The 24,725-nt window shown below is 53.2% G+C and overlaps 1 protein-coding gene across 3 annotated transcripts; it reads left to right on the top strand.

Moving 5' to 3' along the window:
• The first annotated feature begins 94 nt into the window (after positions 1–94).
• Positions 95–21,657, top strand: DEDD2 (death effector domain containing 2). 3 transcript variants are annotated; one of them, XM_004060833.4, is made up of 5 exons: positions 95–172; positions 3,210–3,575; positions 5,002–5,121; positions 10,399–10,539; positions 20,429–21,657. In XM_004060833.4, the coding sequence occupies exons 2-5, from the start codon at positions 3,248–3,250 to the stop codon at positions 20,818–20,820; spliced, it is 981 nt and encodes a 326-aa protein (XP_004060881.1). In that variant the 5' UTR covers positions 95–172; positions 3,210–3,247; the 3' UTR covers positions 20,821–21,657. The 3 variants fall into 3 exon arrangements, with proteins under 3 accessions (XP_004060881.1, XP_004060880.1, XP_055225560.1); XM_004060832.4 differs by lacking the exon at positions 95–172 and adding an exon at positions 2,106–2,623; XM_055369585.2 differs by lacking the exon at positions 95–172 and adding an exon at positions 2,626–2,990.
• Positions 21,658–24,725: the final 3,068 nt, after the last annotated feature.

The raw sequence follows: 24,725 nt of genomic DNA, 5'->3' as shown, positions 1-24,725 counted from the left end.
CGCGACCTTGCGCCTGCGTGTTGCCACACAGGCGGGGCTCTGGGAGTTATCCACGCACACATCTGCGCCCTGTGGGCGGGGCTCAGGGCGAGGAGATGCGCCTGCGCATTTCTCTGGGTCGCTCCCGGGCTAAGCGTCGGCAAGTTCTGTACAGAAACTCGGGCAACCTTTGGTGAGCGTTGGGCCCATGGAGTGAACTGGGCGGCGGGAGACCTTGACAGAGATGTCATTTCAAAGCTGAAGAGACGGAGCATTTCTGAGAGTACAGCTTTAGAGCCCGACACACTTGGAGTTATTCTCCTCTCCGGGCCTCTGTTTTACTGGTGTGAAGTGAGCTTGAGTCACAGCCACCTCAAAGGTTGTTTAGGGGATTGGATGATATCACACATGCACAGCGCTCATACACTGTAGGCGCCCACTACAACCCACTTAGCAAGACAGAATCCTTCACAGTTTGTTAAATTGCTTTCCTATTCTCCCTACTCTTCGTTTGATTTAATGATAGTCACTTACCAGGCCCCCTTGTGAGTTTAGCCCAGGACTATGCTTCCGTAGCTTACCATTGCCATCCATTTGTTTCACAAGTAGGGCAACTGAGGCCCAGAGAGGGGAAGGGATTTCTTGGAGGGTTTGTTTGTTTGTTTGTTTGAGACGGAGTCTCGCTCTGTCGCCCAGACTGGAGTGCAGTGGCACGATCTTGGCTCACTGCAAACTCCGCCTCCCGGGTTCAACCGATTCTCCTGCCTCAGCCTCCCGAGTAGTTGGGATTACAGGTGTCCACCACCACGCCCGGCTAACGTTTGTATTTTTAGTAGAGACGGGGTTTTGCCATATTGGTGAGGCTGCTCTCGAACTCCTGATCTCAGGTGATCCACCCGTCTCGGCCTCCCAAAGTGCTGGGATTACAGGCGTGAACCACCGCGTCCGGTCTTGTTTGTTTGTTTGTTTGTTTGAGACAGAGTTTTGCTATTGTTGCCCGGACTGGAGTGCAATGGCGCAATCTCGGCTCACGGCAACCTCCGCCTCCAGGGTTCAAGCGATTCTCCTGCGTCAGCCTCCCGAGTAGCTGGGATTACAGGCATGCGTCACCACGCCCGGCTAATTTTGTATTTTTAGTAGAGATGGGGTTTCTCCATGTTGGTCAGACTGGTCTCGAACTCCCGACCTCAGGTGATCCGCCCGCCTCGGCCTCCCAAAGTGCTGGGAATGCAGGCGTGAGCCACCGCACCCGGCGTTTGTTTGTTTCTTGAGACAAAGTCTCGCCCTGTGGCCCAGGCTGGAGTGCAGTGGCACTATCTCTGCTCACTGCTCCCTGGTTCAACAGATTCTCTTGTCTCAGCCTCCCAAGTAGTTGGGATTTCAGGCGCGTGCCACCACGTCCGGCTAAGAACAGACAGGGTTTCATCATGTTGGCCAGGCTGGTCTCGAACTCCTGGCCTCGTGTGATCCGCCCACCTCGGCTTCTCAAAGTGCTGGGATTACAGACGTGAGCTACCGCGCCCAGCTGATTCTTTTGAATTCACTGCTACAGCTCAGGCAGAGCCAGTACTGGGCCAGTGCTAGGCAGGACCCAGATCTCCCGACTCCCAAGAGGAGTTAATTGCGGGGGTGGGAAGAGGTCCAGGGAGGGGACTTGTCTCAAGTACATGCAGGTCCTGACCTTGAGTCACCTAAGTGGGGGGCGTGGCGACCGTCACACCCAAGGCCCCGCGGTAAGGGGACACGCATACACCACAGCCTAGACTCCCTGACAGACCCTCTCTAGTTGTTGCAAGTTAGGGAGCGGGTATCTGGGCGACGCTGGAGGGCAGAGATTGGAAGGGGTTACGGAGGGGCCGTTTTGGCTCTGGGTGGAGACATCTGACTGTGATGGGGGTCGTGATGGACGCCATCGAGATGTACACAGTCGGAATGGAGGGTTCTGTTGCCGCTTGGAAGGAGGTATCCGTCCTGAACGTGAGATGAGGGAATTCTGGTTTTGATCAGGGGAAGGAACTTATAGACTGCGGGGGTGGTGGTGGGGGGGCGGGATTTCCATTTGGGATCACGAGAGAGCACAGTTGAGATGTAGATCCCTGGTTGTCACTAGAAGTGAGGGACAATCTAATGGAGGAGTGCCCAGGACCAGATCATATAAGGCCTGGGAGTTACTGGGAGACGGGAAAGTAGTGATTGTGTTACTTTGCCACGGCAACTAGGGGCAGTGGTGATGTGGGCGTCTAGCTCGTGATCAGGAGGGGGCTGTAGTTTATGAGATGAGTAGTTACAACTACTCGTGACGTGGCGCTACATGGCCCCGGTGGCTTGAGTCACGGGCGGGAAGTAGGGACCTGGAACCGGGTACCAGATACAGCCCCAGAGGCGGCGTGCTCTCGCTCTGCGCAAGCGCAGCACTCGCGAACCAAGACGCTTCGGTTGGGGGCAGGTCAAGCGGCCCAGGAAGGGCGGGGCTTGGAGGCCTCGTTCTGCGCATGCGCCGAAGGGGCGTGGCGGTCGCACCTGCGCGAGTTGGGGGAAGGAGGAGGGGCGAGGTGACGCAGGCGTAATAATAGAGAAGGTGCCAGAAAGATCCAAAACAAGTGGCTGCGGCCGTCGCCCAGGAGTCACCGGACGTCAGAATCTGGTGAGGATCCAGAGAGGCCTAATGGTGACTGGTGGCGGGTAGACAGGACCACCTGGACTCTGGGGAGCGGGCGGGGCCGCCCTTGCATGGCGAGGGGGTCGGGTTCGGACGGTACCACCTGTGTGGAGCAAAGGGGCTGCCTGGGTCGCTCCTCTGTGTAGGGGGCAGAGGGTCACTTTCGGGAGGTACCACTTGCGTAGAGCCGCGGGACTCATCAGACGGTACCACTGGACGGAGAAAAGGGGCTCGTCTGGGCATTCCTACCCAGAGTCAGGGGCAGTCAGCAGGGAGCCCCGGGGTGGGCCCCGAGGCTTGTTTGGGCCGCATCGTTTGGTCAGGTCCGAAGGCGAGCTCCGAACGTAGCACGGTAGGGGGGGCAGAAGCCGAGCGGGCTCCGGCGTCCCGACCTGTTCTTAGGGGATCTCGGGCGGGACCATTCCCTCCCGGGGGAGGGGGAGGCCGAGGCGGTTGGGGGTGCGGGAGCGGCCCTGCCCGGCGCGATTGGGCGGGGGAGACGCGCTGGCGGTGTGGGGTTCGGGCCTCCGCGTCGCTGACCACTGCCCCCTCCCCGCTGTGTGGGTTCTAGGCCGGGTTCTGAGCTTGTTCCGCCTCCCTCCCCCGGGAATGGCGCTATCCGGGTCGACCTCGGCCCCGTGCTGGGAGGAGGATGAGTGCCTGGACTACTACGGGATGCTGTCGCTTCACCGTATGTTCGAGGTGGTGGGCGGGCAACTGACCGAGTGCGAGCTGGAGCTCCTGGCCTTTCTGCTGGATGAGGCTCCTGGCGCCGCCGGAGGCTTAGCCCGGGCCCGCAGCGGCCTAGAGCTCCTGCTGGAGCTGGAGCGCCGCGGGCAGTGCGACGAGAGCAACCTGCGGCTGCTGGGGCAACTCCTGCGCGTGCTGGCCCGCCACGACCTGCTGCCGCACCTGGCGCGCAAGCGGCGCCGGCCAGGTACGGTTGAATGGGAGGGTGTCACACTTCCTGGGAGGAAAGGGCCTGGCTCCCGCTGGGCCTCCCTGGTGCCCTGATACGGACAGTGCCATATCAGGCAGCTTATGTCCCATTCTGCTACTCTCTCTTTCCACAATATCAATGAGCAACATAAGAGGAAGAAAGCATGGCTTTGGGAATTTGGCCACATCAGTGATGATGATTTTGGCTACTGTTTACGGAGGGCTTGTTTCATGCCAGGCACAGCTGTCAGCCCTTCATATGAACTAGTGCCTTATAGTCTCCCAGTAATCTCACAAGGAAGTCCTGTTACTGTCTTCACTGTAACCAGGAAAATAACAAGTTCAGAGAAGTTAAGCAGTTTGCACGTATAATAACAATCCTGTTTGCTGGGCCTAGGAGGGATACAGGATGATGGAGCTGACAAGGTGTTTGTTCCATGAAGTTTAAGTTTAGTGGGGCAATCAGATAATAAGAGAACTTATTTTTAGACGCTGTTGTAGGAAGACTAAAAGTAATGGAATAGAGAGAGTCAGGAGAGCAGCAAGGTGAAGGGAGGCTTTGGCCTGAGGCTGCACTGCCAGCCATGCATAGACCCCAGGGGAGAAAATCCCAGGGAGCATCCAAGGCCTGAGGTGGGAATGAGTTTGGCATCATCAGAGGCCAGTGTGGCAGGAGCAGAGGGGACCCAAGCTAGGGAAGAGAGGGAGGTAAGAAGTTATGTCATGAAGGGGCTTGCAGAGAACGTAGCTGGGAAGTGTGGGAGCCAGGATTCAAACCCAGCCAACTTGTCCCCAGAGTTGATGCCCTTAATCCTTGTGAAGGAAGTGCTCCTGGAGGATAGCAGTCTTCACATGAGAAGCTGGGGGGGGTTCAGGCTGCCGGTAGCCCTGTGCATGCATAGACCAAGCCTTTGTCTGGGTTACTAAAGGGGCAGTGGCTAGTTTGGGGAGGGGGGATTATGGCCTTCCCTGGCCCAGAGTAAGCCCACAGGATTTAGATAAGCAGGAGAAGGACAGCTCTAGGGAAGAGCTGACAGCATTTTTGGATATCTATGTCTGAAGATCACGCTCTAGAAGAGAAGATTTGGGAAGCCTGCACAGCGGCCTGCTTACTCCTTGGGGAGAGCTGGGGGCAGTTGATGCCAGGGCAAAGGGCCATTACAGGGACCCTCACCATGACTATCAACAGAATAACCTTGACAGTTTGAGCTGCCGTAGACGTGGGTTAGATTGCCCCAAGTCGTGATAAGTTCTCTCTCTTAGGAGGCATCTGAGCAACCTCTGCAGGAGGTGTTTGAGAATGAGTGGGTATTTGGGCTCTGACTTCTGGGGAACTTAGGCACCTCGTGGTGCAGGCATTCTTCCAGGGGTGGGAATTAGGGCCAGGAGGCTGAATGCTTCTTCCTGTTCTTCTCTTCCTCCAGTGTCTCCAGAACGCTATAGCTATGGCACCTCCAGCTCTTCAAAGAGGACAGAGGGTAGCTGCCGTCGCCGTCGGCAGTCAAGCAGTTCTGCAAATTCTCAGCAGGGTCAGTGGGAGACAGGTGAGTCCAGCTGGGTGGGTGTAATGGCAGCATCCCTCTTTTCCTTATGAATTGTGCCCATCAAGGAAGGGGCCTGAGGGGTTATTCTGTCTCATTTTCACTGTGTGTGTGTGTGTGTGTGTGTTTATTGCTACAGATACTCTGTTCTGAAGCAACATACGGAATTGTTGCACATAGTTTCGTGTTTCGTTTAAATGGTATTACATTGTGGATATTACTCTGCACCTGGCTGTCTTTGCTAGATGTGTCTGAGATTTATTCATGCTGAGTATCTCTAATTGTATTATTTTAATTGCCATGCCCCAATTAACTTATTTATTCTCACCACCCCCAGTTTTTGTTTTTTTCTGTTTGGCTTTTTCAAGATAGGGGCTTGGTCTCTCACCCAGGCTGGAGTGCAGTGATGAAATCATGGCTCTCTGCGGCCTTGAACTCCTGGGCTCAAGCTGTCCTTCCACCTCAGCCTCTCAAGTAACTAGAACTACAGGGGTATGCCACCATGCCTGGCTAATTTTTTCATCCTTTATAGAGGTGTGGTCTCTCCCTTGTTGTCCAGGCTGGTCTTGAACTCCTAGCCTCAAGCAGTCCTCCCACAGCCTCCCAAAGTGCTGGATTACAGGCATGAGCCATCATGCCAGCCACCTTTAGTTGTTGTTGTTTTGAGGCAGAATCTCACTCTGTCACTCAGGCTGGGGTGCAGTGGTGCAATCTCGGCTCACTGCAACCTCTGCCACCCAGATTCAAGCAATTCTCCTGCCTCAGCCTCCCAAGTAGCTGGAACTACAGGCGCATGACACCATGCCTGGCTAATTTTTTTGTATTTTTAGTAGAGATGAGGTTTCACCATGTTGTTCAAGCTGGTCTCGAACTCCTGGCCTCAAGAGATCTGCCCACCTGGGCCTCCGAAAGTGTTGGGATTACAGGCTTGAGCCACTGCGCCCTGGCCACCCCTCTTTATTATGTGAAATTTCAAACATACAAGTTGAAAGATTAGTACAGTTAACATCTTCCACTTAGGTTCAATAATTGTTAAGATTTTGCTACTTTTGCTTTATGTGTATACGTAATTCTGGATTTTTTGTTGAACCCTTTGAAAGTAAATTACAGACATCAGGATGCTTTACCCCTAAATTAGGCATCCGTGGAGAATAAGGATATTCTCCTGTACCACTTTAAGACTATTATACCTAAGAAAGTAAACACGAATTCTCTGATATTCTAATGGTCCATTTTCAAAAATCCCCAGATTGTGGGGCCATTCAGAATCTATTCATAGTTGAGTTGGTATGCATTCAGTTGTTATGTCTCCTGCTATAGCACAGAAACTGCCCCTACACCCCATACCTTTTTCTTTTTCCTGTAACATTGATTTATTCACCCTAGCAGGCCGGTTGTTTTGTAGAATGTCCTGATTGTTTCTTTATCTGTCTGTTTTTTTCCTGATGGAGTTATGTAACTCGTCCCTCTTTCCCTTACATTTTTTTTTAAATGGGAATTGTGTCTGAGGCTTGGTTAGATTCAGTTTACACGTCTTTAGCAGGAATAATCCTTGGTTGCTGCCATCTAGTTCATATTGGAGTACATCTCCAGGCATGTACGGCCTGGCTTTTCTGATGTGGGAAAGTTTGGTCACTTGGTTAAGGGGATATCTGCCATGTTTGTCCATTGTGAAGGGACATTTAGTTCTCATGGTTAGTAAACAGTCTGTGGGGTGATACTTTGGCATATCCTGTTCCCTAATAGCCATTTACTCAGTGGGTTTCACATCTATGAGCTTTGCCTGAACCAGTTATCACATTGGTGTTTGCAAAATGGTGATTTTTCTAATTCTTTTTCTTTTTCCTTTCTCTTTCAAGAGGTATTCCCCCAATGCCCCTTTGAGTTTGAGTGTCACTATAGACCCATACACTATTTACTGACTTGTTACAGTCAGTCAGTCTTCCTGCAGTTCCAACTGGCTAGCCTCTTGTGTCTTCTTCATGTGTTTGTATCATTCTTTGTGTGCTTCCTGCTTTGTGGCACTGCAAGATGTCCTGAGCTGATTTTGAACTTTCCCTTCCGCACCCTAGAATCAGCTGTTTTTCAAGGAAGCTGTGGTATTTAGAGACCAAAACCTGGGTGCTGAGTGTGTATATTGTTTCTAGGTTCTTTCAGTGAACAGTGTTAGAGACTTGACTTTTCAAAAAGTTTCTGTTAGTATTTTAAAGATTAATGTTATAGCCATGTTTGGTGGCTCATGCCTGTAATCTTAGTGCTTTGTGTGGCTGAGGCAGGAGGATTGCCTGAGGCCAGGAGTTCGAGATCAGCCTGGGCAATATAGTAAGACCCTGTGTCTAAAAAGATAAAAAACCTAGCCGGGTGCAGTGGCTCACACCTGTAGCCCCAGCAGTTTGGGAGGCTAAGGCGGGTGCACTGCTTCAGCCCAGGCGTTTGAGACCAGCCTGGGCAACATGGCAAAACCCTGTCTCTATAAAAAATACAAAAATTAGCCTGGCATGGTGATGTGCACGTGTAGTCCCAGCTATTCAGGAGGCTGAGGTAGGAGGATTGCTTGAGTTGGGAAGGTGGAGGTTGCAGTGAGCTGAGATCACGCCACTGCACTCCAGTCTGGGTGACAGAGCAAGACCCTGTCTCAGAGAAAAAAAAACGAGCCGGGTGTGGTGGCATGCCACTGGACTCCAGCCCGGGCAACAGAACGAGATCCCCACTCTAAACAAAGAAACAATAACATTACAGATACTTTTTTTTGAGATGGAGTCTCACTCTGTCACCCAGGCTGGAGTACAGTGGCGCCATCTCAGCTCACTGCAACCTCTGCCTCCCAGGTTTAAGCGATCCTCCTGCCTCAGCCTCCTGAGTAGCGGGGACTACAGGTACACACCACCATATCCAGCTAATTTTTGTATTTTTAGTAGGGACGCAGTTTCACCATGTTGGCCAGGCTAGTCTCGAAGTCCTGACCTCAGGTGACCTGCTTGCCTTGGCCTCCCAAAGTGCTGGGATTATAGGTGTGAGCCACTGCTCCCAGCCAGACTTTTTAATTAATTAATTAATTTATTATTATTATTATTATTATTATTATTATTGAGAAAGAGTTTCACTCTTGTTGCCCAGGCTGCAGTGCAATGGCACAATCTTGGCTCACCGCAACCTCCGCCTCCCGGGTTCAAGCGATTCTCCTGCCTCAGCCTCCTGAGTAGCTGGGATTACAGGCATGTGCCACCACGCCCGACTAATTTTGTATTTTTAGTGGAGACAGGGTTTCTCCATGTTGGTCAGGCTGGTCTCGAACTCCCGACTTGAGGTGATCCGCCCGCCTCGGCCTCCCAAAGTGCTGGGATTATAGGTGTGAGCCACTGCACCCAGCCCCAGCCAGACTTTTTTATACTAAAAGTCTTTCCTCTTAATAACATTAAGATGTGGGTTTGTTTGATTTATTTTACAACAGTAATTAAATAGCATCAAAATAACAAAGTCAGTACAACTGCTGACTGTATCTAGTGAATGAAATATAGATTTTATTTGTGTTTCTTGTTCTCTGAGCATATCCCATTGAGATTTTACAGTCAGAATGTTCTTCAAGTTACTTGAATAATTGTTTCATCTGAGTATTCCTGTTACCAATTATGTATACAATCCCCTCCCTCCCTTCCTCCCTCCCTCTCTTCCTCCTTCCCTCCCTCCCTCCCTCCGTCCCTCTCTCCCTTCCTTCCTTCCTTCCTTTTCTTCTCCCTTCTCCCTTTGAGGGTCTAGCTCTCTTTCCCAGGCTGGAGTCCAGTGGCGCAAACACTGCTTACTGCAGCCTAGATCTCCTGGGCTCAAGCAGCCCTCCCACCTCAGCCTCCCAAGTAGCTGGGACTACAGGCACGTGCCACCACACCCGGCTAATTTTTATTTTACTTTAATAGAGACGGGTTTTTCCATGTTGCCCGGGTTCCAGGTTGGTCTTGAACTCCTAGGCCGTAGGCTGGGATTACAGACATGAACCACAACATCCGACCAGGTTCATTTTCTTCTGTTTGTGTTTAATTTTTTTTTTTTTTTTTTTGAGACAGGGTCTCACACTGTCACCCAGGCTGGAGTGCAGTGGCACAATCTCGGCTCACTGCAGCCTCCAGCTCCTGGGTTCAAGCAATTCTTCTGCCTCAGCTTCCCCAGTAGCTGGGATTACAGGTAGGCGCCACCACGGCCAGCTGATTTTTGTATTTTTAGTAGAGACAGGGTTTCACCATGTTGGTCAAACTGGTCTTGAACTGCTGATCTCAAGTGATCCACCCACCTCGGCCTTCCAAAAGTGTTGGGATTGTAGGCGGGAGCCACACCGTGTGCGGCCTATTTGTGTTAATTTTATGGTTTATTTCATTTTAACATTTTAAGTGTGTAAATCGGTTATATGAGTCAAAAGTCAAAACTAAAGTGTGGGGCCGGGCTTGGTGACTCAATGCCCATAATCCCAGTACTTTGGGACGCCGAGGCAGGTGGATCACTTGAGGTCAGGAGTTTGAGACCAGCCTGGCCAACATGGTGAAACCCATCTCTACTTAAAATACAAAAAATTAGCCGGTTGTCGTGGCAGACACCTGTAATCCCAGTTACTTGGGAACCTGAGGCAGGAGAATTGCTTGAACCCGGGAGGCGGAGATTGCAGTGAGCCAAGATTGTGCCATTGCACTCCAGCCTGGGCAACAAGAGCGAAACTCGGTCTTAAAAAAAAAAACTATGAAAAGTATTTTTAGACATGTCACTTCTACTGCTGGGCGCCCCTCACCCCCAATTCATTCTTTTCTAGTCTGTGCTTCTAGTGTTTCATTTTGCAAATATATATAATCTTAATTTCTCTCCTTATGCAAAGTACAGCACACTGTAGACACTTACTTTGTATCTTGCTTTATTTCCTTAAACAGTCTATCCTGGACATCTCCCTATATTCCTGTTTCTTCTTGCCAGATATGTTGTTCTCAGGTTTTCATCATGATAAACAATGCCCTGGTGGCGGTTGTCGTGTGTGTCTCCTGGTGTAAGTGTGCAGGGATTTCTCTAGGGTCACATCACACCTGGAGTGAGCCTGCTGCAGCGTGCTGGGGTGTACTCATCTGCCCTTCTAGATGATGCTAGGTGGTACTGTTCATCTTTTAGACAGGGCCACTGAAGAAGGGAGGCAGAGTGGCTCACTCAGGGTCTCAGCACTGAGAACACCTTGAGTTCTTTTCCAGGCATACACTTGGGCACTCTAGCTGTCATCCTGGTCCTCAACTTGCCCCATTTTTTTCCCCTCAGGCTCCCCCCCAACCAAGCGGCAGCGGCGGAGTCGGGGCCGGCCCAGTGGTGGTGCCAGACGGCGGCGGAGAGGGGCCCCAGCCGCACCCCAGCAGCAGCCAGAGCCCGCCAGACCTTCCTCTGAAGGCAAAGTGACCTGTGGTAGGTGTCTGTAGGCCTTGGCAATGCATGTAGAGTGCCCCGGGTGGGTTCAGAGGGTGGGAGAAATGAGCATTTTTCTGGGGGATGTGACACACTTGGCAGATGGGTGTCAGCTCTCGTTCACCACAGTGGAATTCTTGTCCTTTCTCTCGCCATCTTACCTGTCTACATGTCCATTGAAGGATCAGATCTTGTGCCACCTCCTTCAGGAAGCCTTTCCTGACAACCCCCTGCCCTAGTTTCATTTGTGTATTCAGCAAACGTCTGCCGGGGTTTACTTATTCAGACATTTCTTGTGCAGTGGCAGCATATCAAGGGGTAAAAAAACAACGATCCTGGATCAGGCTGCCTGATTTACATCCTGATCTTGGCACTTAAATAAGTTGTCCGACCTCAGGCCAGTAATTGAACCTCTCTGCCTCAGTTTCGTTTCTTTTCTTTTCTTTTTTTTTGAGACGCCATCTCCCTCTGTCTCCCAGGCTGGAGTGCAGTGGTGTGATCTTGGCTTACTGCAACCTCCACCTCCACCTCCCGGGTTCAAGCAGTTCTCCTGCCTCAGCCTCCCAAGTAGCTGGGATTACTGGCACCCACTGCCACGCCCAGCTAATTTTTGTATTTTTAGTTAGTAGAGATGGGTTTCACTATGTTGGCCAGGCTGGTCTTGAACTCCTGACCTCAAGTGATCCACCCGCCTCAGCCTTCCAAAGTTCTGGGATTACAGGCGTGAGCCACCGCACCCAGCCATCCACCTCAGTTTCTACATCTGTAAAGTGAGGCTGATAATCACCTCCCTGTTTGGGTTGTTGTGAGAAAACAAATTTACCCACAGTATGCCTGGAGCAGTGCCCAACCCGGCACACGCTGTACGAGGGTTTGTTCTCACTGTTGCTGTGCAGTGTGCCTGGGGCAGGAGTGCTGCAGCAAGGTTCCCGGCTCTTGTGGAGCTGACCTAGTCAGGTGACCAGTGAAACTGAAGATCATTTTAGACAATGATAAGTGCCACCAAGAGAGGGTGGGAGCAGGTGGAGGAGCCAGGCTGGGGCCGGAGCAGCTTGGCCTCGCGGGCCACGGCAGGGATGACAGTTTGGATTTTATTCCATGCGCCAGGCACTGGCAGTGGGTTTTGAGCAGGAGGGTGACGTGATGTGATACCTCTTCAGGGAACTCTAACTCCATCTGGAAAATCAGTTAATAAGCAAGTTAGGGTTTTCGAAGTGTTTAGGATGCACTGGGCTTCTAGTAGGTGCTCTGCTAGGCGTGTGTTAAGTAGATTAAATTAATCGCTTGAAGAGGCTGTGAGGTCTGTGGAGAAGGACTAGGTAGAGGTCTGGCCTGGGGGTCGTGTTGGAGAGGGTGAGGAGAAGTAACCTAGGAAATAAGGAAGGGCACTGGCCATAGGGCTGACTGTAGACACGATGGGTTGGGTGGGTTGGGGACTCCACTGTGAGACTACTTTGACCTTGCTCTTGAGAAATTCCACTTGGTCATGTGGGGAGGACACAGCAATGAGCACCCCCTCAACTGTAGTACTCCTTTCTCTAGTTGGGCAAGCTTGGGAAACACAGAAGGGATCAAATATGGTCTTCGAGCTCTCAGACTGCAGGGAAGACAGATGAGGGAAGTGGCAGCCAGGCTGGTGTGACAGGTGGCACGGGTATTGTGAGTGCAGGGGCTCTGGGGTGTGCAGGGAGTCTCCTGGCCAGCCCCAGTTTCCTTGTGGAGGTGCCATGTCTAGAACAAGCTCAAGGAAGCTGGAAGAGGAGCTGGGAAGGGTGATTCTGGCAGAGTGACTCATGCGTACAATGTCCCCAGCCGGATGTGGTCAGGGCTGAGACTGTCTGGAGCAGAGGCTTTGTGGGTGGGAGCAGGGGGAGATGAGGCAGGCGGGGGGCCTTGAAGGTTTGGATTTTATTACAGGGGGCGGTGGGTGGGGGAGCCATGGAAGGGTTTGTTAATTCCTTCATCCAGTTTTTATTAGGATCATCTTTATGCCAAGCACTGTTCCAGGCACGGAGGGCTCAGAATTGGACCAGGTGAAGAAAGTCCTCAGCCTCCAGGAGTTTACATTATAGTGGGCAAGACAGATAACTCGAAAATAAGCCAGCGTAGCAGACGGCATCAGCTAGTGACAAGTGCCCTAATGAAACATGAGGCCAGGGGTGGTGCCGAGCCCCTGCAAAGGGCTGAGGCTGCTGAGGGAGGGGAGGAGGCCCCTGGGGGGAGTGGAAGGGTTCAGTGGAGGAGGCCAGTGTGGAAGCTGGAGGTCAGAAGACCACGTTGGAGCTGGTGAGATGCTGGCATGTCCTGTCTTCTAGGAGACCTTGGCCTGGGGGTGCTTCCTTCTGCCATCTGCAGAGCTTTCTCCAGCCCACAAAGCACGCACACCTGCCCCCTCCTAGTGCCCATAATGGCCCTCCAGGGAGTGGGCATCATGCCTGCTTTGTAGATGAGGCAGCAGATAACCTGTGCTGGGTGCTGTCAGAAGGAACAGACCTAGAGAGCCAGCCCTGGGTCCTCAGGCAGCTATGTGGGCTTGCGCAGCAGGGTTTGAGGGGGTGGTTGCCTGGTGGTGACTCCCCCTCGAATCAGCCAGTAATTCCCAGAGCCACCAGGCTGGCTGGGCAGGTGAGGGAGTCATTGCCTCAAGGAAGACAGGAACAGGCCAAGGGAGGCTTCAGGTCTCTTTCCCGAGGCGAGGAGGTTGTTAACCAGGGCTTGGCTAGGTCTTGATGGGAGATGGGTGAGCAGGTCTGACTGCTGACTCACCAGGCAGGGTGGGGCTGGAGTGAGGCTCTCCCCATCTGGGCTCCTGTTTTTCCCTCTGAAAAATGGAATGGCTTACTTTTTAGAGAGGCCGAATGCCAGAGGTGGAAGGAGGCCTGACTGAAGAAGAGGCCTGCTATTCTTGACCCCTCCTCGCCTGTGATACCTGTGACCCCCAGCCAGCTGCCCTCCATTGAGAGATAGAACTAGACAAACTCTCGACTGCCTGAGACAGTGAGGAAGGACACCTTGGTGGTCCTAGGGTTGGACACAGGACATCTGAGCGACCATGTGCCTCTCAGGGTCTGTGGTGGGCACTACTCGGCCCTGAATTCTCAAGACAGCCATTGAGGTGGGATGACACCTTGCAAAGGAAGAGGCGTGCTCAGGGAAAGGCGGTCACTAGTCTGAGTGGCAGGGGGCAGAGCTTGGCTGAAACTTGGGTTTGTTTATTTGTTTATTCCATATGTATTTATAGGGTATTTACTATATGCTAGGTCAGCCAGGGTGGGAGACCTTGCCCTCATTGAGCTTGTGCTGTGGTGGGAGAAAGCCAAGAGAGAGATTTCAGATGTCAGGGGAAGGGTGTTCCCGATGGAGAGGACAGCGGGAGCACAGGCCCAAGTGGGATGTGCCAGTGCTCAAGGGCAGCGTGGAGGATGGCAAGGAAACTGACAGGAATGGAGGAGTAGGGTGGAGACCCCTAGGAGGTGAGGGCGGGAGAGGGAACCAGGGCAGATCCTGCAGGGCCTGGGCTTTGCATTTTTTTTTTTTTATTATGGAAAGCACTTGGAGGATTTGAATGACAGGATCAGCTTTGCTTCTCCCCTGCAATTTTTTTTTTTTTTTTTTTTTTTTAAATTATGGGACAGGGTCTCCGTCGCCCAGGCTGGAGCACAGACAGTGGCGCAGTCTCAGCTCACTGCAGCCTCTGCTTCCCAGGTCAAGTGATTCTCCAGCCTCAGCCTCCTGAGTAGCTGGAACTACAAGCGTGATCCAGCATGCCTGGCTAATTTCTGTGTGTTTTTTTAGAGGCAGGGTCTTGTCCTGTTGCCCAGGCTGGTCTCGAACTCCTGAGCTCAAAGCGATTCACCTGCCTTGGCCTCCCAAAGTGCTGGGATTACAGGCATGAGCCACCGCCTGGCCCCTGCAATTTTTTCTATGGAAAATATACCAAAGTAGATAGACTAGCTTCAGCCATTGTCAACTCATGGCTGATCTCATCTTAGGATAATTAGGAATTTTGGAGTCAATTCTGGTTGCCCTATGATCTCATCTGTAGATGTTTCACTGTGTATCTTGAAAAGAGATTTTTTTTTTTTGAGATGGAGTTTTGCTGTTGTTGCCCAGGCTGGAGTGCAATGACGTGATCTCAGCCTACCGCAACCTCTGCCTCCCGGGTTGAAGGGATTCTTCAGCCTCAGCCTCCTGAGTAGCTGGAACTACAAGTGTGAACCAGCATGCCTGGCTAATTTCTGTGTGTTTTTTTAGAGGCAGGGTCTTGCCCTGTTGCCCAGGCTGGTCTCGAACTCCTGAGCTCAAAGCGATTCACCTGCCTTGGCCTCCCAAAGTGCTGGGATTACAGGTGTGAGCCACTGTGGCTGGCCAAAGATAAAAATAGGGTTTCACGCCAAAAAAGATTAGTAACTCCTTACTATCAGATATCTGATCAGTGCTCAGATTTTCAGTTGTTTTATAAATGTAGGTTCTCTGAAGTCTCTCCTTTCCCCTACCATCTCTCTTTCTCCGCCTTGCGTTGTATTTTTCTAAAGCAGTTGTCCTGTGGCATTTCCCGAAGACTGGATTTTGCTGACTGTATCCTGCAGTAGGGTTGATTCAGTGTGTTCTACCCTGTCTTTTGTATTTCCTGAAGATGGGTAGTGGGGTATGGAGAGGCTTGATCAGATTCTGGTTTGATGTTTTGTTTTCCTCAGTCCCGCTTCTGAGGGTGTGTTGTGCGCCTCCATCAGGAAGCAGGTGATGGCTGCTTATCCCTCTCTGGAGTTGGAGGCAGCTTCTCCTCATTGCCTCAATTCAGTAGGAGTTGAACTCAGTAGGAGTTGAAAAACTTTCCATTTGACATGATGATGCTGGCTTTGTTGTGGAGAAGAGACGAGGGAGGCAAGCCAAGATGCTGGGAGGGTTCCCACCATTGTCCAGAGGGGGCTGGTGCTGGTCCTGGTGTGGTGGCGGGGCGGGGGTGGGGTCTCTCCACTGAAGCACATTGGCTGCCTCTCTCCAGCAAAGCTGGAAGCATCTCCCAGTGTTGTGGGAGCACAGGTCCTCTTCTTCCCCAGCCCGTCTTTGTTAGTTCATTTTTGTGTTGCTATAAAGAAATACCTGAGACTGTGTAATTTGTAAAGAAAAGAGATTTACTTGGCTCACGGTTCTGCAGGCTGTACAAGAAGCATGGTGCCAGCATCTGCTTCTGTTGAGGACCTCCGGAAGCTTCCATTCATGGTGGAAGGCCAAGGGGAACAGGCTTGTCACATGGTGAGAGGTGGGGGGTGGGGGAGCTGCCACACTCTTAACCAGCTCTCACGGGAAATACCAGAGCAAGAACTCACTCATCACCAAGGGATTCATGAGGGACCCAGCCCCATGATCCAACACCTTCCATGAGGTCCCACCTACAATGTTGGAGTCACATTTCCGCATGAGATTTGGAGAGAACACACATCCAAACCTTATCACCACCCAACTAGGAACTCTTAGAGGGACGACTTGAGTGAGGTTCATCTCTGGGCTCCCAGACACACCCAGCCCAGGGCCTGCTCCCTTGAACTTCACCCTGGTCCCCCACTGAGAAGCCCATTTCACTTGATGTCCCATTTGCCCCAGAAGAGAGACTGGTGAGATGGGAGTGGGGGACAAGAGGGTGCTGGGCCCACCTGAGTGCAGGAAGCAGGAGCAGCTCTCCTCTCTAGGAAGGCATGGCACCTGCCCCCCACCCTCCCAGGGACAGGGAACTTTTCCCCACAGCTGCCAAAATGGAAAAGATGCAGCCAGCTCCCGGTCCAGCGCACATGGTGCTGGGTGCTCTTCCCGCCTCCCGCCTCAGGGCCACACTGGACAGTTCCTCCACTTCTCTCCATGTCTACTGCTCCCATCCTGGACAGCCATTTGTGACCCTTCCCCCGCCTGCTGCCCTGGCCCTGTTTCTACCCACCTGCCACTTCACAGCACAGCTGGAGTCGCCCCTAAGTTGGCAGGTCCTGCCTCCTGTCCTCTCTGCATGCCTGGCCTTCCTGGCCTCCCCTCTTTCCTTGCATTGAGCCTTGAATTCTCACAGTAGCCCCACATGGGCGGATGTTAGGGGGAGCCTTGTTTTACACAGGAGGCCACCGAGGTACAGAGAGGTGTGGTCACTTCCAGAGGCCCTAGAATCTTGAGTCTGCTGGCGATTGGGATTGAGATCAGCCTCCCTGACCTGGCTGCCCGTTCTCCCTTAGTGCCCTTCTCCCCTCCACGTTCCTGCCACGCCGGCCCCTCAGCCTGTGCAGGCCTGAAGTTTATTTTCTCTCTGGACTTCCATAAATGCTCATCTCTCCTGAGAATGCCATTCTTTTTTTCTCTCCTGTTTTTCTTTCTAAACCTACTTGTCCTCCTTCACATTTTACTTCAGATGTCATTTCCTAGAGAGATCCTGTCTGATCCTTTCAATCTAAACTATAACTCACCCTGTCTAATTTTCTCTGCTGGCTCTCAGGATGTCTTTTAGTTGTGTATTTGATGTGTATGGTTCTGTGTGAGGTAGCAAACAGGATAGGGGTAGTTAAGAGCTCGGGCACTGGAGCCATACACTTGAGGTAAAATTCCAGCTCTGCCATTTCCTATCTGGTGGCCTTAGGCAGGTGACTCAACCTGTGTGCCTCAATTTCCCCATCTGCAGAAAAGGAATAATAACAGCATCACCTGATTGTTGTGGGGACAATCAAAGGGGTCAGCAGATGTGAAGTATGTAGTACCGTGCCAGCCTGTAGTAAAAGCTATAGGCAGGTGTCACCTGTCACCTGTTGTCATTATTTTGGGGAGGGGTAAAGCACGTGATTGGGTGCTAAGGGTGGAGCAGAGGCTCAGAGAAGCCTCGCCTACTCCTATTGCCTGGTGGCACCTCCCTGTCTTTTCCCTGTGCACCATGATCATGTTTTCCAGCTCAGAGGTGGGAGTGTGGTCTGCTGAAGGATTTGCTCATCTGTGAATGGGGCTGGTGAAAGTACTCTGAGGATTAGGTGGGCTGAGAGAGGAAAGCCCTTGAGTAGAGCCTGGCTTGTGGGGAGTGCTTCCTAACTGTGGGTTACATGTCTCCCCGTCCCACTTGTGGCAAGGTTCTCGTGTCACCCTAGCATGCCTGGCATTCATAAAATATCTGTTGAATAAGAGATTGGATGGGGGCATGGAGATCTGCTCTGGCCTTGTCCCTGTACCCTGTCCACTCTGACATGGTGGGGGCTCTGGGTGGATTGAGAACTTACACCAGAGGTCCATGCTGGGGAGAAGGACGAGCTGAGAGAGGATTCAACTGGGCAGGATGTGGGGGTCCCACAAGCTGAGCCTTGGCAAATGTTCTGGATGGAGGAGGTGGACAGGTCATTTTGTAAGTAAGGCTCTTGTTGGGAACATTTTCTTGTGACTGGAGTGCAGGGTATGGGGGGACATGGCAGGGATTGGAGGAGTCCAAGGAGGAGGTTGGCTTAGGGACCCGTGAGACAGAGATGAAGGCCTGGATGAGGGCCATGGGGGTAGGGAGTTGGGTGTCGAAATTACAGTTCCTGTTTCTGGGAGCCTTCTTTGTCGTAGGGCTGTGAGCAAGCATTTTATGAGTTGCCTCATTTAATCCTTGTGACTTCAATGTGCAGCAGGGACCTCTTGTTTGTTTGTGTTTCAGATGGGGAAACAGGCTCAGAGAGGTAAGGTCACATGCCCAAGGCCCCACAGCTTAGAGAGTGGCAGAGCTGGGACTCACCTCAAGGTCTGTTGGACTCTGCCACCTGGCCCTGCCTCTGTGGCCAACCACTCCTGGGTGGCCTGGAACAGGTGCCGCTCCTCCCAGCCCCCTGCTCTCCCACCCACATTGATTGAGGTCATGGCCAGTTGCTTACTGGAGTCAAGGATGCAGTCAAGGATCTGGTCGTCTGGGTAGAGACAGCTGGGTCTGAATGCCATGGGAGGGCCTGGGGGCTGAGGCTGGGCAGGCTTCCCTGGGCGTTGGGTGGAGAGGATGCGGTTCCCCTAGAGCCAGAAAGAGGAAGGGTTTGGGGTGGGAGGAGGAAGTGGGCAGGGCTGTGAAGTTGTCTTGGGGAGCAGGGGCCCTGCATTCTGCTTTCTGCTCTGTGGCTGACATGGTCTGTGAAAGTTGAAGGGAGCCACAGCGTGAGACATTCCCTCCCAGAGCCTTGTTTCCTCATCTGTCAAGTGGGCTGAAGGTGGCCTCTGCCCCACAGGGCTGATTCTAGTGCATCCCCAAGGGTCAGGCAATTGACCTATCAGAGGGGTTGGTGGCTGCCATTCTGGGAGCACCCCTTGGACACTGTGTGCAGTGCTAGCTTGTTCCTTTCTATCCATTGCTCTCTTTTTAATCCTCTTAACAGCTCCTCACAGTAGGAATTGTCCCCTTGTTTAGGCAGGAACCCATGTTCAGAGAGGTTGTGACTTGTCACAGGTCACACTGCTGAAGGCTCCTGTGTGGGAATCCACTTCATTGATTGAGGAGCCTACTCTCAGGGACATAGGAGGTTAAATGACCTCTGTCAGGCACTGCCATTGTCTGGCCGTGTGACCTTGGGCGAGTCACTTCACTTCTCTTGGCCTCCATTTTTTCATCTGTAAGTTGGGGGTGATAATAGGACCTGTCCCACAGGGTCATTTATAGGTTAAATGAGTTTCTGTGATTCAAGCACTTGGCGCCTGGCAGATAGTCGGCACTCTGTTAGTGTTGGCTGCTGCTGTTTCTGGCTCACAGCTGATCCTCAGGACAGCCTCATTGGGTGTGTAGAGAGAGGGGGTATTGTCACTAGCCTAAGTGATGGGTGGGAATTCAGAAATCCCGGAAGAGAGGTGGTATGTGAAGTTCATGATTACAGGATAGCCTTAGAAGTCCAGTGTCCTGTCCCCTGTACACAGCTGCCACCTCTTTTGCGCAGATGTGGGGAGAGTTGTGACAGAAACCAACTCAAACTGGCTTCAGCAAAAAGGGGAGTTGAGTGTAGCTGAAAATCCAGCTACGATCGTGGGCTCATGTGATGACCTCAGGAATCTTTTTATCTCCGGGGCTGGCCCTGCGTAGGCTTCCTTCTTTCCTCTTGGCACAGTGGCCCCCAGCAGCTCTGGGCTTCCAACCCATCATCTTAGCAGCTCTGTGGCAAGAGAGTACCTGACTCCCAGTAGAGCCAGCACAGGTCCAGCCGCAAGCCTCCCGGGCCTGGTCAGGACCCTGCGCATCCGCAGTGCTGGCTCAGGTGGATGGGAGGGATGGGGATGTGGTTGGCACCATGTGAATCTCATTGTTTGGGGGCAGGGTGTGAGGCTGGTTGCCTTAAGGCAAGTCCATTAGTTCATGCATTAGTTCTTCACAAATACATATTGAACGCCTACTATGTGCCGCAGTTACACAAGTGAACAAAACAGACAAAAACCCCTTCCTTGCTGTCATCTGTCTTTCCATGCTGAGTGTAGAGACAGATGATGAGCAGATAGTAACTGACAGAGGAGGTTAGAAAGTGATAAGTGCCTTGGACAAAAATGGAGCAGGGTGTGGGACCTGGCATGCTGTGGAGAGGGCTGGGTGGGTGGTTACAGTTGTAAATAGGTTGGCCTAGGTGGGCCTTGTTGGCAAGGTGGCTTTTGAGCAAAGACCTACAGGAAGAGAGGGAGCAAGTGTTGTGCAGATCCAGGGAAAGAGCACCCCTGGCGGGGGGGAGGCTTGTTGGAGCAGTGAGGAGGTGGTGGGGCTGGAGAAGAGGAGGACGTATTTGGTCAGGGAACCCCACAGAGCCGGGGAGGCTGTGTCAGGACTAGGCTACCGGAAGGGGGTGGAGGGAGAAGGCTGGAGGGAGGAAGGGTGGCGTTCCCCATAAGTGTGTCTAGTGTTGGCCCCCTCCCTGACAAATCCCTCCTTCCCCTGCAGACATCCGGCTCCGGGTTCGAGCAGAGTACTGCGAGCATGGGCCAGCCTTGGAGCAGGGCGTGGCATCCCGGCGGCCCCAGGCGCTGGCGCGGCAGCTGGACGTGTTTGGGCAGGCCACCGCAGTGCTGCGCTCAAGGGACCTGGGCTCCGTGGTTTGTGACATCAAGTTCTCAGAGCTCTCCTATCTGGACGCCTTCTGGGGCGACTACCTGAGTGGCGCCCTGCTGCAGGCCCTGCGGGGCGTGTTCCTGACTGAGGCCCTGCGAGAGGCTGTGGGCCGGGAGGCTGTTCGCCTGCTGGTCAGTGTGGATGAGGCTGACTATGAGGCTGGCCGGCGCCGCCTGTTGCTGATGGAGGAGGAAGGGGGGCGGCGCCCGACAGAGGCCTCCTGATCCAGGACTGGCAGGATTGATCCCACCTCCAAGTCTCTGGGCCACCTTCTCCTGGGAGGACGACCATCTCTACCCCTAGAGGACTGTCACTCTAGCATCTTTGAGGACTGCGACAGGACCAGGACAGCAGGCCCCTTGACAGCCCCTCCCACAGGATGTGGGCTCTGAGGCCTAAACCATTTCCAGCTGAGTTTCCTTCCCAGACTCCTCCTACCCCCAGGTGTGCCCCCTTAGCCTCTGGAGGCGGGGGCTGGGCCTGTATCTCAGAAGGGAGGGGCACAGCTACACACTCACCAAAGGCCCCCCTGCACATTGTATCTCTGATCTTGGGCTGTCTGCACTCTCACAGGTGCACACACTCGCTCAAGCTCACACTGCCCCTGCTGAGATCTTCTCTGGGCCTCTTCCCTGGCCTGCTTCCCAGCACACACTTCTTTGGCCTAAGGGCTTCTCTCTCAGGACCTCTAATTTGACCACACCCAACCTGGGCTTCAGCCACATCAGTGGGCACTGGAGCTGGGGTGCACATGGGGCCTGCTCACCTTGCCCACACATCTCCAGCCAGCCAGGGCCCTGCCCAGCTTCAATTTACAGACCTGACTCTTCTCACCTTCCCCCTGCTGTCCAGAGCTGAACATAGACTTGCGCTTGGATGTCACCTGGAGTGTCACATGGGAGTGTTATGGCAGCATCATACCAAGGCCTACTGTTGCACATGGGGCCAAAACCAGTAAACAGCCACCTTCTTGGAAAGGGAATGCAAAGGCTTTGGGGGTGATGGAAAAGACCTTTTACAAATGATACCAATTAAACTGCCCTGGAAAGGGCATAGGTGGGCATCGGCCTCTCTAGGACTCTTTATTTATTATTTAATTTAAATTTTTTTTTTAGAGTTGAGGGTCTTGATATGTTGCCCAGGCCAGCCTCAAATTCCTGGGCTCAAGCGATCCTACTGCCTCAGCCTCCCAAGTAGCTGGGACTACAGGTGCCCGTCACCATGCCCAGCTTTTGGACCTCAGTGGGCTGGGAGGAGGAGTGTTCCTGGCCCAGCGTTAGGGACTGGAGTGTGGGCAGGATGCTGGACCACATGCCAGCTGATAACCACACGCTTGTCCTCCCCTCTGGGCGTCAGTCTTGTCCTCTGTCAAAGGAAGAAATAGAATACTGCCTCGGAGTCAGAAACCCTTCCAACCATGTTCACACATGCTTTGCTCCTGTATGTCCTTGGGGGCTCCCAGGAATTTTTTTTTTTTTTTTTTGAGACGGAGTCTTGCTCTGTTGCCCAGGCTGGAGTGCAGTGGCATGATCTCAGCTCACTGCAAGCTCCGCCTCCCAGGTTCACGCCATTCTCCTGCCTCAGCCTCCCGAGTAGCTGGGACTACAGGCGCCCGCCACCACACCTGGCTAATTTTTTGTATTTTTAGTAGAGACGGGGTTTCACCGTGTTAGCCAGGATGGTCTCGATCTCCCGACCTCGTGATCCGCCCGCCTCAGCCTCCCAAAGCGCTGGGATTACAGGCATGAGCTGCTGCACCCGGCCACTCCCAGGATTTTTAATTTGTTCAGTGAGGTGGGCCAGCTACACCCAAGGCTGATGGAGCACCTAAGCTTTGGAAATTGAAAAGATAGGCAGCCAGAGGTTCTCTGCCTGGAATTTATCTCCACGTGGCTCCCCACTGGTCACACCCTCTGGATAGGCAGCCAGGGGTTCTCTGCCTGGAATTTGTCTCCACGTGGCTCCCCACTGGTCACACCTGGACATTCACTTTCTCTTCACCTGGATCTCTGTTCTTTCTGAGGCCAAACACTTCCTCCTGCTGTTCTGTGGCTCCAGCTGAGGTTGTGGCCTCCTGCCCTTCCCCCACCCCTCATGTAAGGGCTCAGGAACTCGTTTCTCTTACTCAATATTCAGGGTTTTCCTTCCTCAGGAGTGGGGAGTGGGGGGTAGGGTGGCAGGGATTTCCAAGGCTGCCTTTCTTGCAGGGATGGGTGCCCCTGCCCACACCTTGGAGCCTGTCCTGGAATTTCGACCCGTCTTGATGTGCAGGAGGGGAGTGGCAAACTCTAGTCGTGAGTCCTATCCAGGAGCCAAGGCCTGGTCGAGCCAGCTGCTGTGTGATCCCAGGTTCTGCCTTGACCCTCTCTGGGAGGAAGCTGAGTTCCACTGGACACCTACTCAAGATCTATTTAGCACCCAGCCACCCTGTGGGATTTTAAACCCATGTTTGATGTGAAATGGACTGAGAGAGGGCAGGTGATTTACCTGAGTGGTGGGAGCATTGAGATGGAGAGTACCTTAGTGACAGCAGTTAGGCGGGGAATGAGGTGGGGAATTCCACTCCCTTGCCCTGACCCTTCCATTTTCATGACCTAAGGCTGAGGCTCTCCTCTAGGTGGGGTTACCTGTGTTTGGGCTCCCAATTACTGGGCCAAATTCTAGGACCTGCCATTCCCTTGAGCCCCTAGCCCCTGGCTTGTCTCCTGGCCTCATTTGAATACGGGTCCCACCTCAAGGCTGGACACATTTCAGGCTCTGCCCCTGCTTCCGTTCCATGTCATTGGCCCCACCCCATTCTCTGGGTCACCTCCCCCTTAACCTTGTTCAGCCCCAGACGTGCCTCTGGCCAGCACGTGCCTGCCAGAAGTCAGGAAGGCCAACCTTGAGGCTGAAGGGATCTGCACTGGCGCAGTGCACTTGGCGGGAACCGTGAGGCAGAGGCTCGCGCCTCCAGAGCTTCCCTGAGCGCATGCGCCGTGGAGCTCCCTTGAGCTAGTCAAGAGAGCGGGCGAGGCGCGGGGGGTGAGGGACAGACCCTCGGGGCCTGGAGGTGGGTCAGATCTGAGCCCGGAGGACAACCCTGGGAGCATCGGGTAGAGAAACAGGATCGTGTGGGGACAGGGCGTGGGGCCACAGGAGATCGGAGCCCATGGGAGATGTGGGAGGCCGGCGTGGCCCCACGGAGGAGCGGAATCTTGGGTTGGCCCATGCGGGCTGAGGAGGAATTCAACAGAGTGATGGGATATTCTGGGCAGGGGACAGCCTTTGCTGGAATTTTTCGGCCCTTGTGAAGGCCTCGGGACGTGCCTGAATGGGATGTAGTCAGACGGACAGAGTCAAAGGTAAGTGGGAACGTGCCGCCACCACCCATTCGAGGGTCATTAGCCATTGTCCCCATGTTTTTCCGCGTGGGGAGCAGGCACAGGTGGGGACACAGGCCCGAAACCCGACAGTTACAAGGAGATCATGTGAGACAGGCCCAGCAAATGGCCCACAGGTCTTTGAGGGGACTGTGGCCTGGGTACTGGCTCTGGAGGGCACCTGCGATGATGCGGACACAGCGGGTCGGAGCCCAGGGGACGCTGGGGGCACCGGGAAGCTCCCTGTGCTTTCTGCTACGAATCACCACCACCACCGCCCGGATAACGTTTAGTTGTGAAATAACATTCTGAAAAGTGCAGGACAGAAACAAACTGTTCATATTACCTGAGGTCAGGAGTTCGAGACCAGCCTGGCCAACATGGTGAAACCCCGTATCTACTAAAAATATAAAAATTAGCCGAGTATGGTGGCACATGCCTGTAATCCCAACTGCCAGGGAGGCTGAAGCAGAAGGATCTCTTGAACCTGGGAGGTGGAGGTTGCAGTGAGCCGAAATCACGCCACTGAAGTCCAGCCTGGGCAACAGAGTGAGACTCTGTCTCAGAAAAAAAAAAGGAAGGGGAGGGAGGGAGGAAGAAAGGCAGAAAGGGAGAAAGGGAGGGAGGGAGGGAGGGAAGGTGGTGGAAGGAAGGAAAAAAGGAACGAAGGAAGGAAGAAAGGGAGGGAGGGAAAGAGGAAGGAAGGGAGGGAGGGAAGAAAGGGAGGGAGGGGGCCGGGCGCGGTGGCTCACGCCTGTAATCCCAGC

This window comes from Gorilla gorilla, chromosome 20, assembly GCF_029281585.2.
Source record: "Gorilla gorilla gorilla isolate KB3781 chromosome 20, NHGRI_mGorGor1-v2.1_pri, whole genome shotgun sequence".
Classification (NCBI taxonomy): domain Eukaryota; kingdom Metazoa; phylum Chordata; class Mammalia; order Primates; family Hominidae; genus Gorilla; species Gorilla gorilla.
The sequence above is the reverse complement of the archived record's forward strand: the minus strand, read 5'-3'. Positions and strand labels throughout refer to the sequence as shown.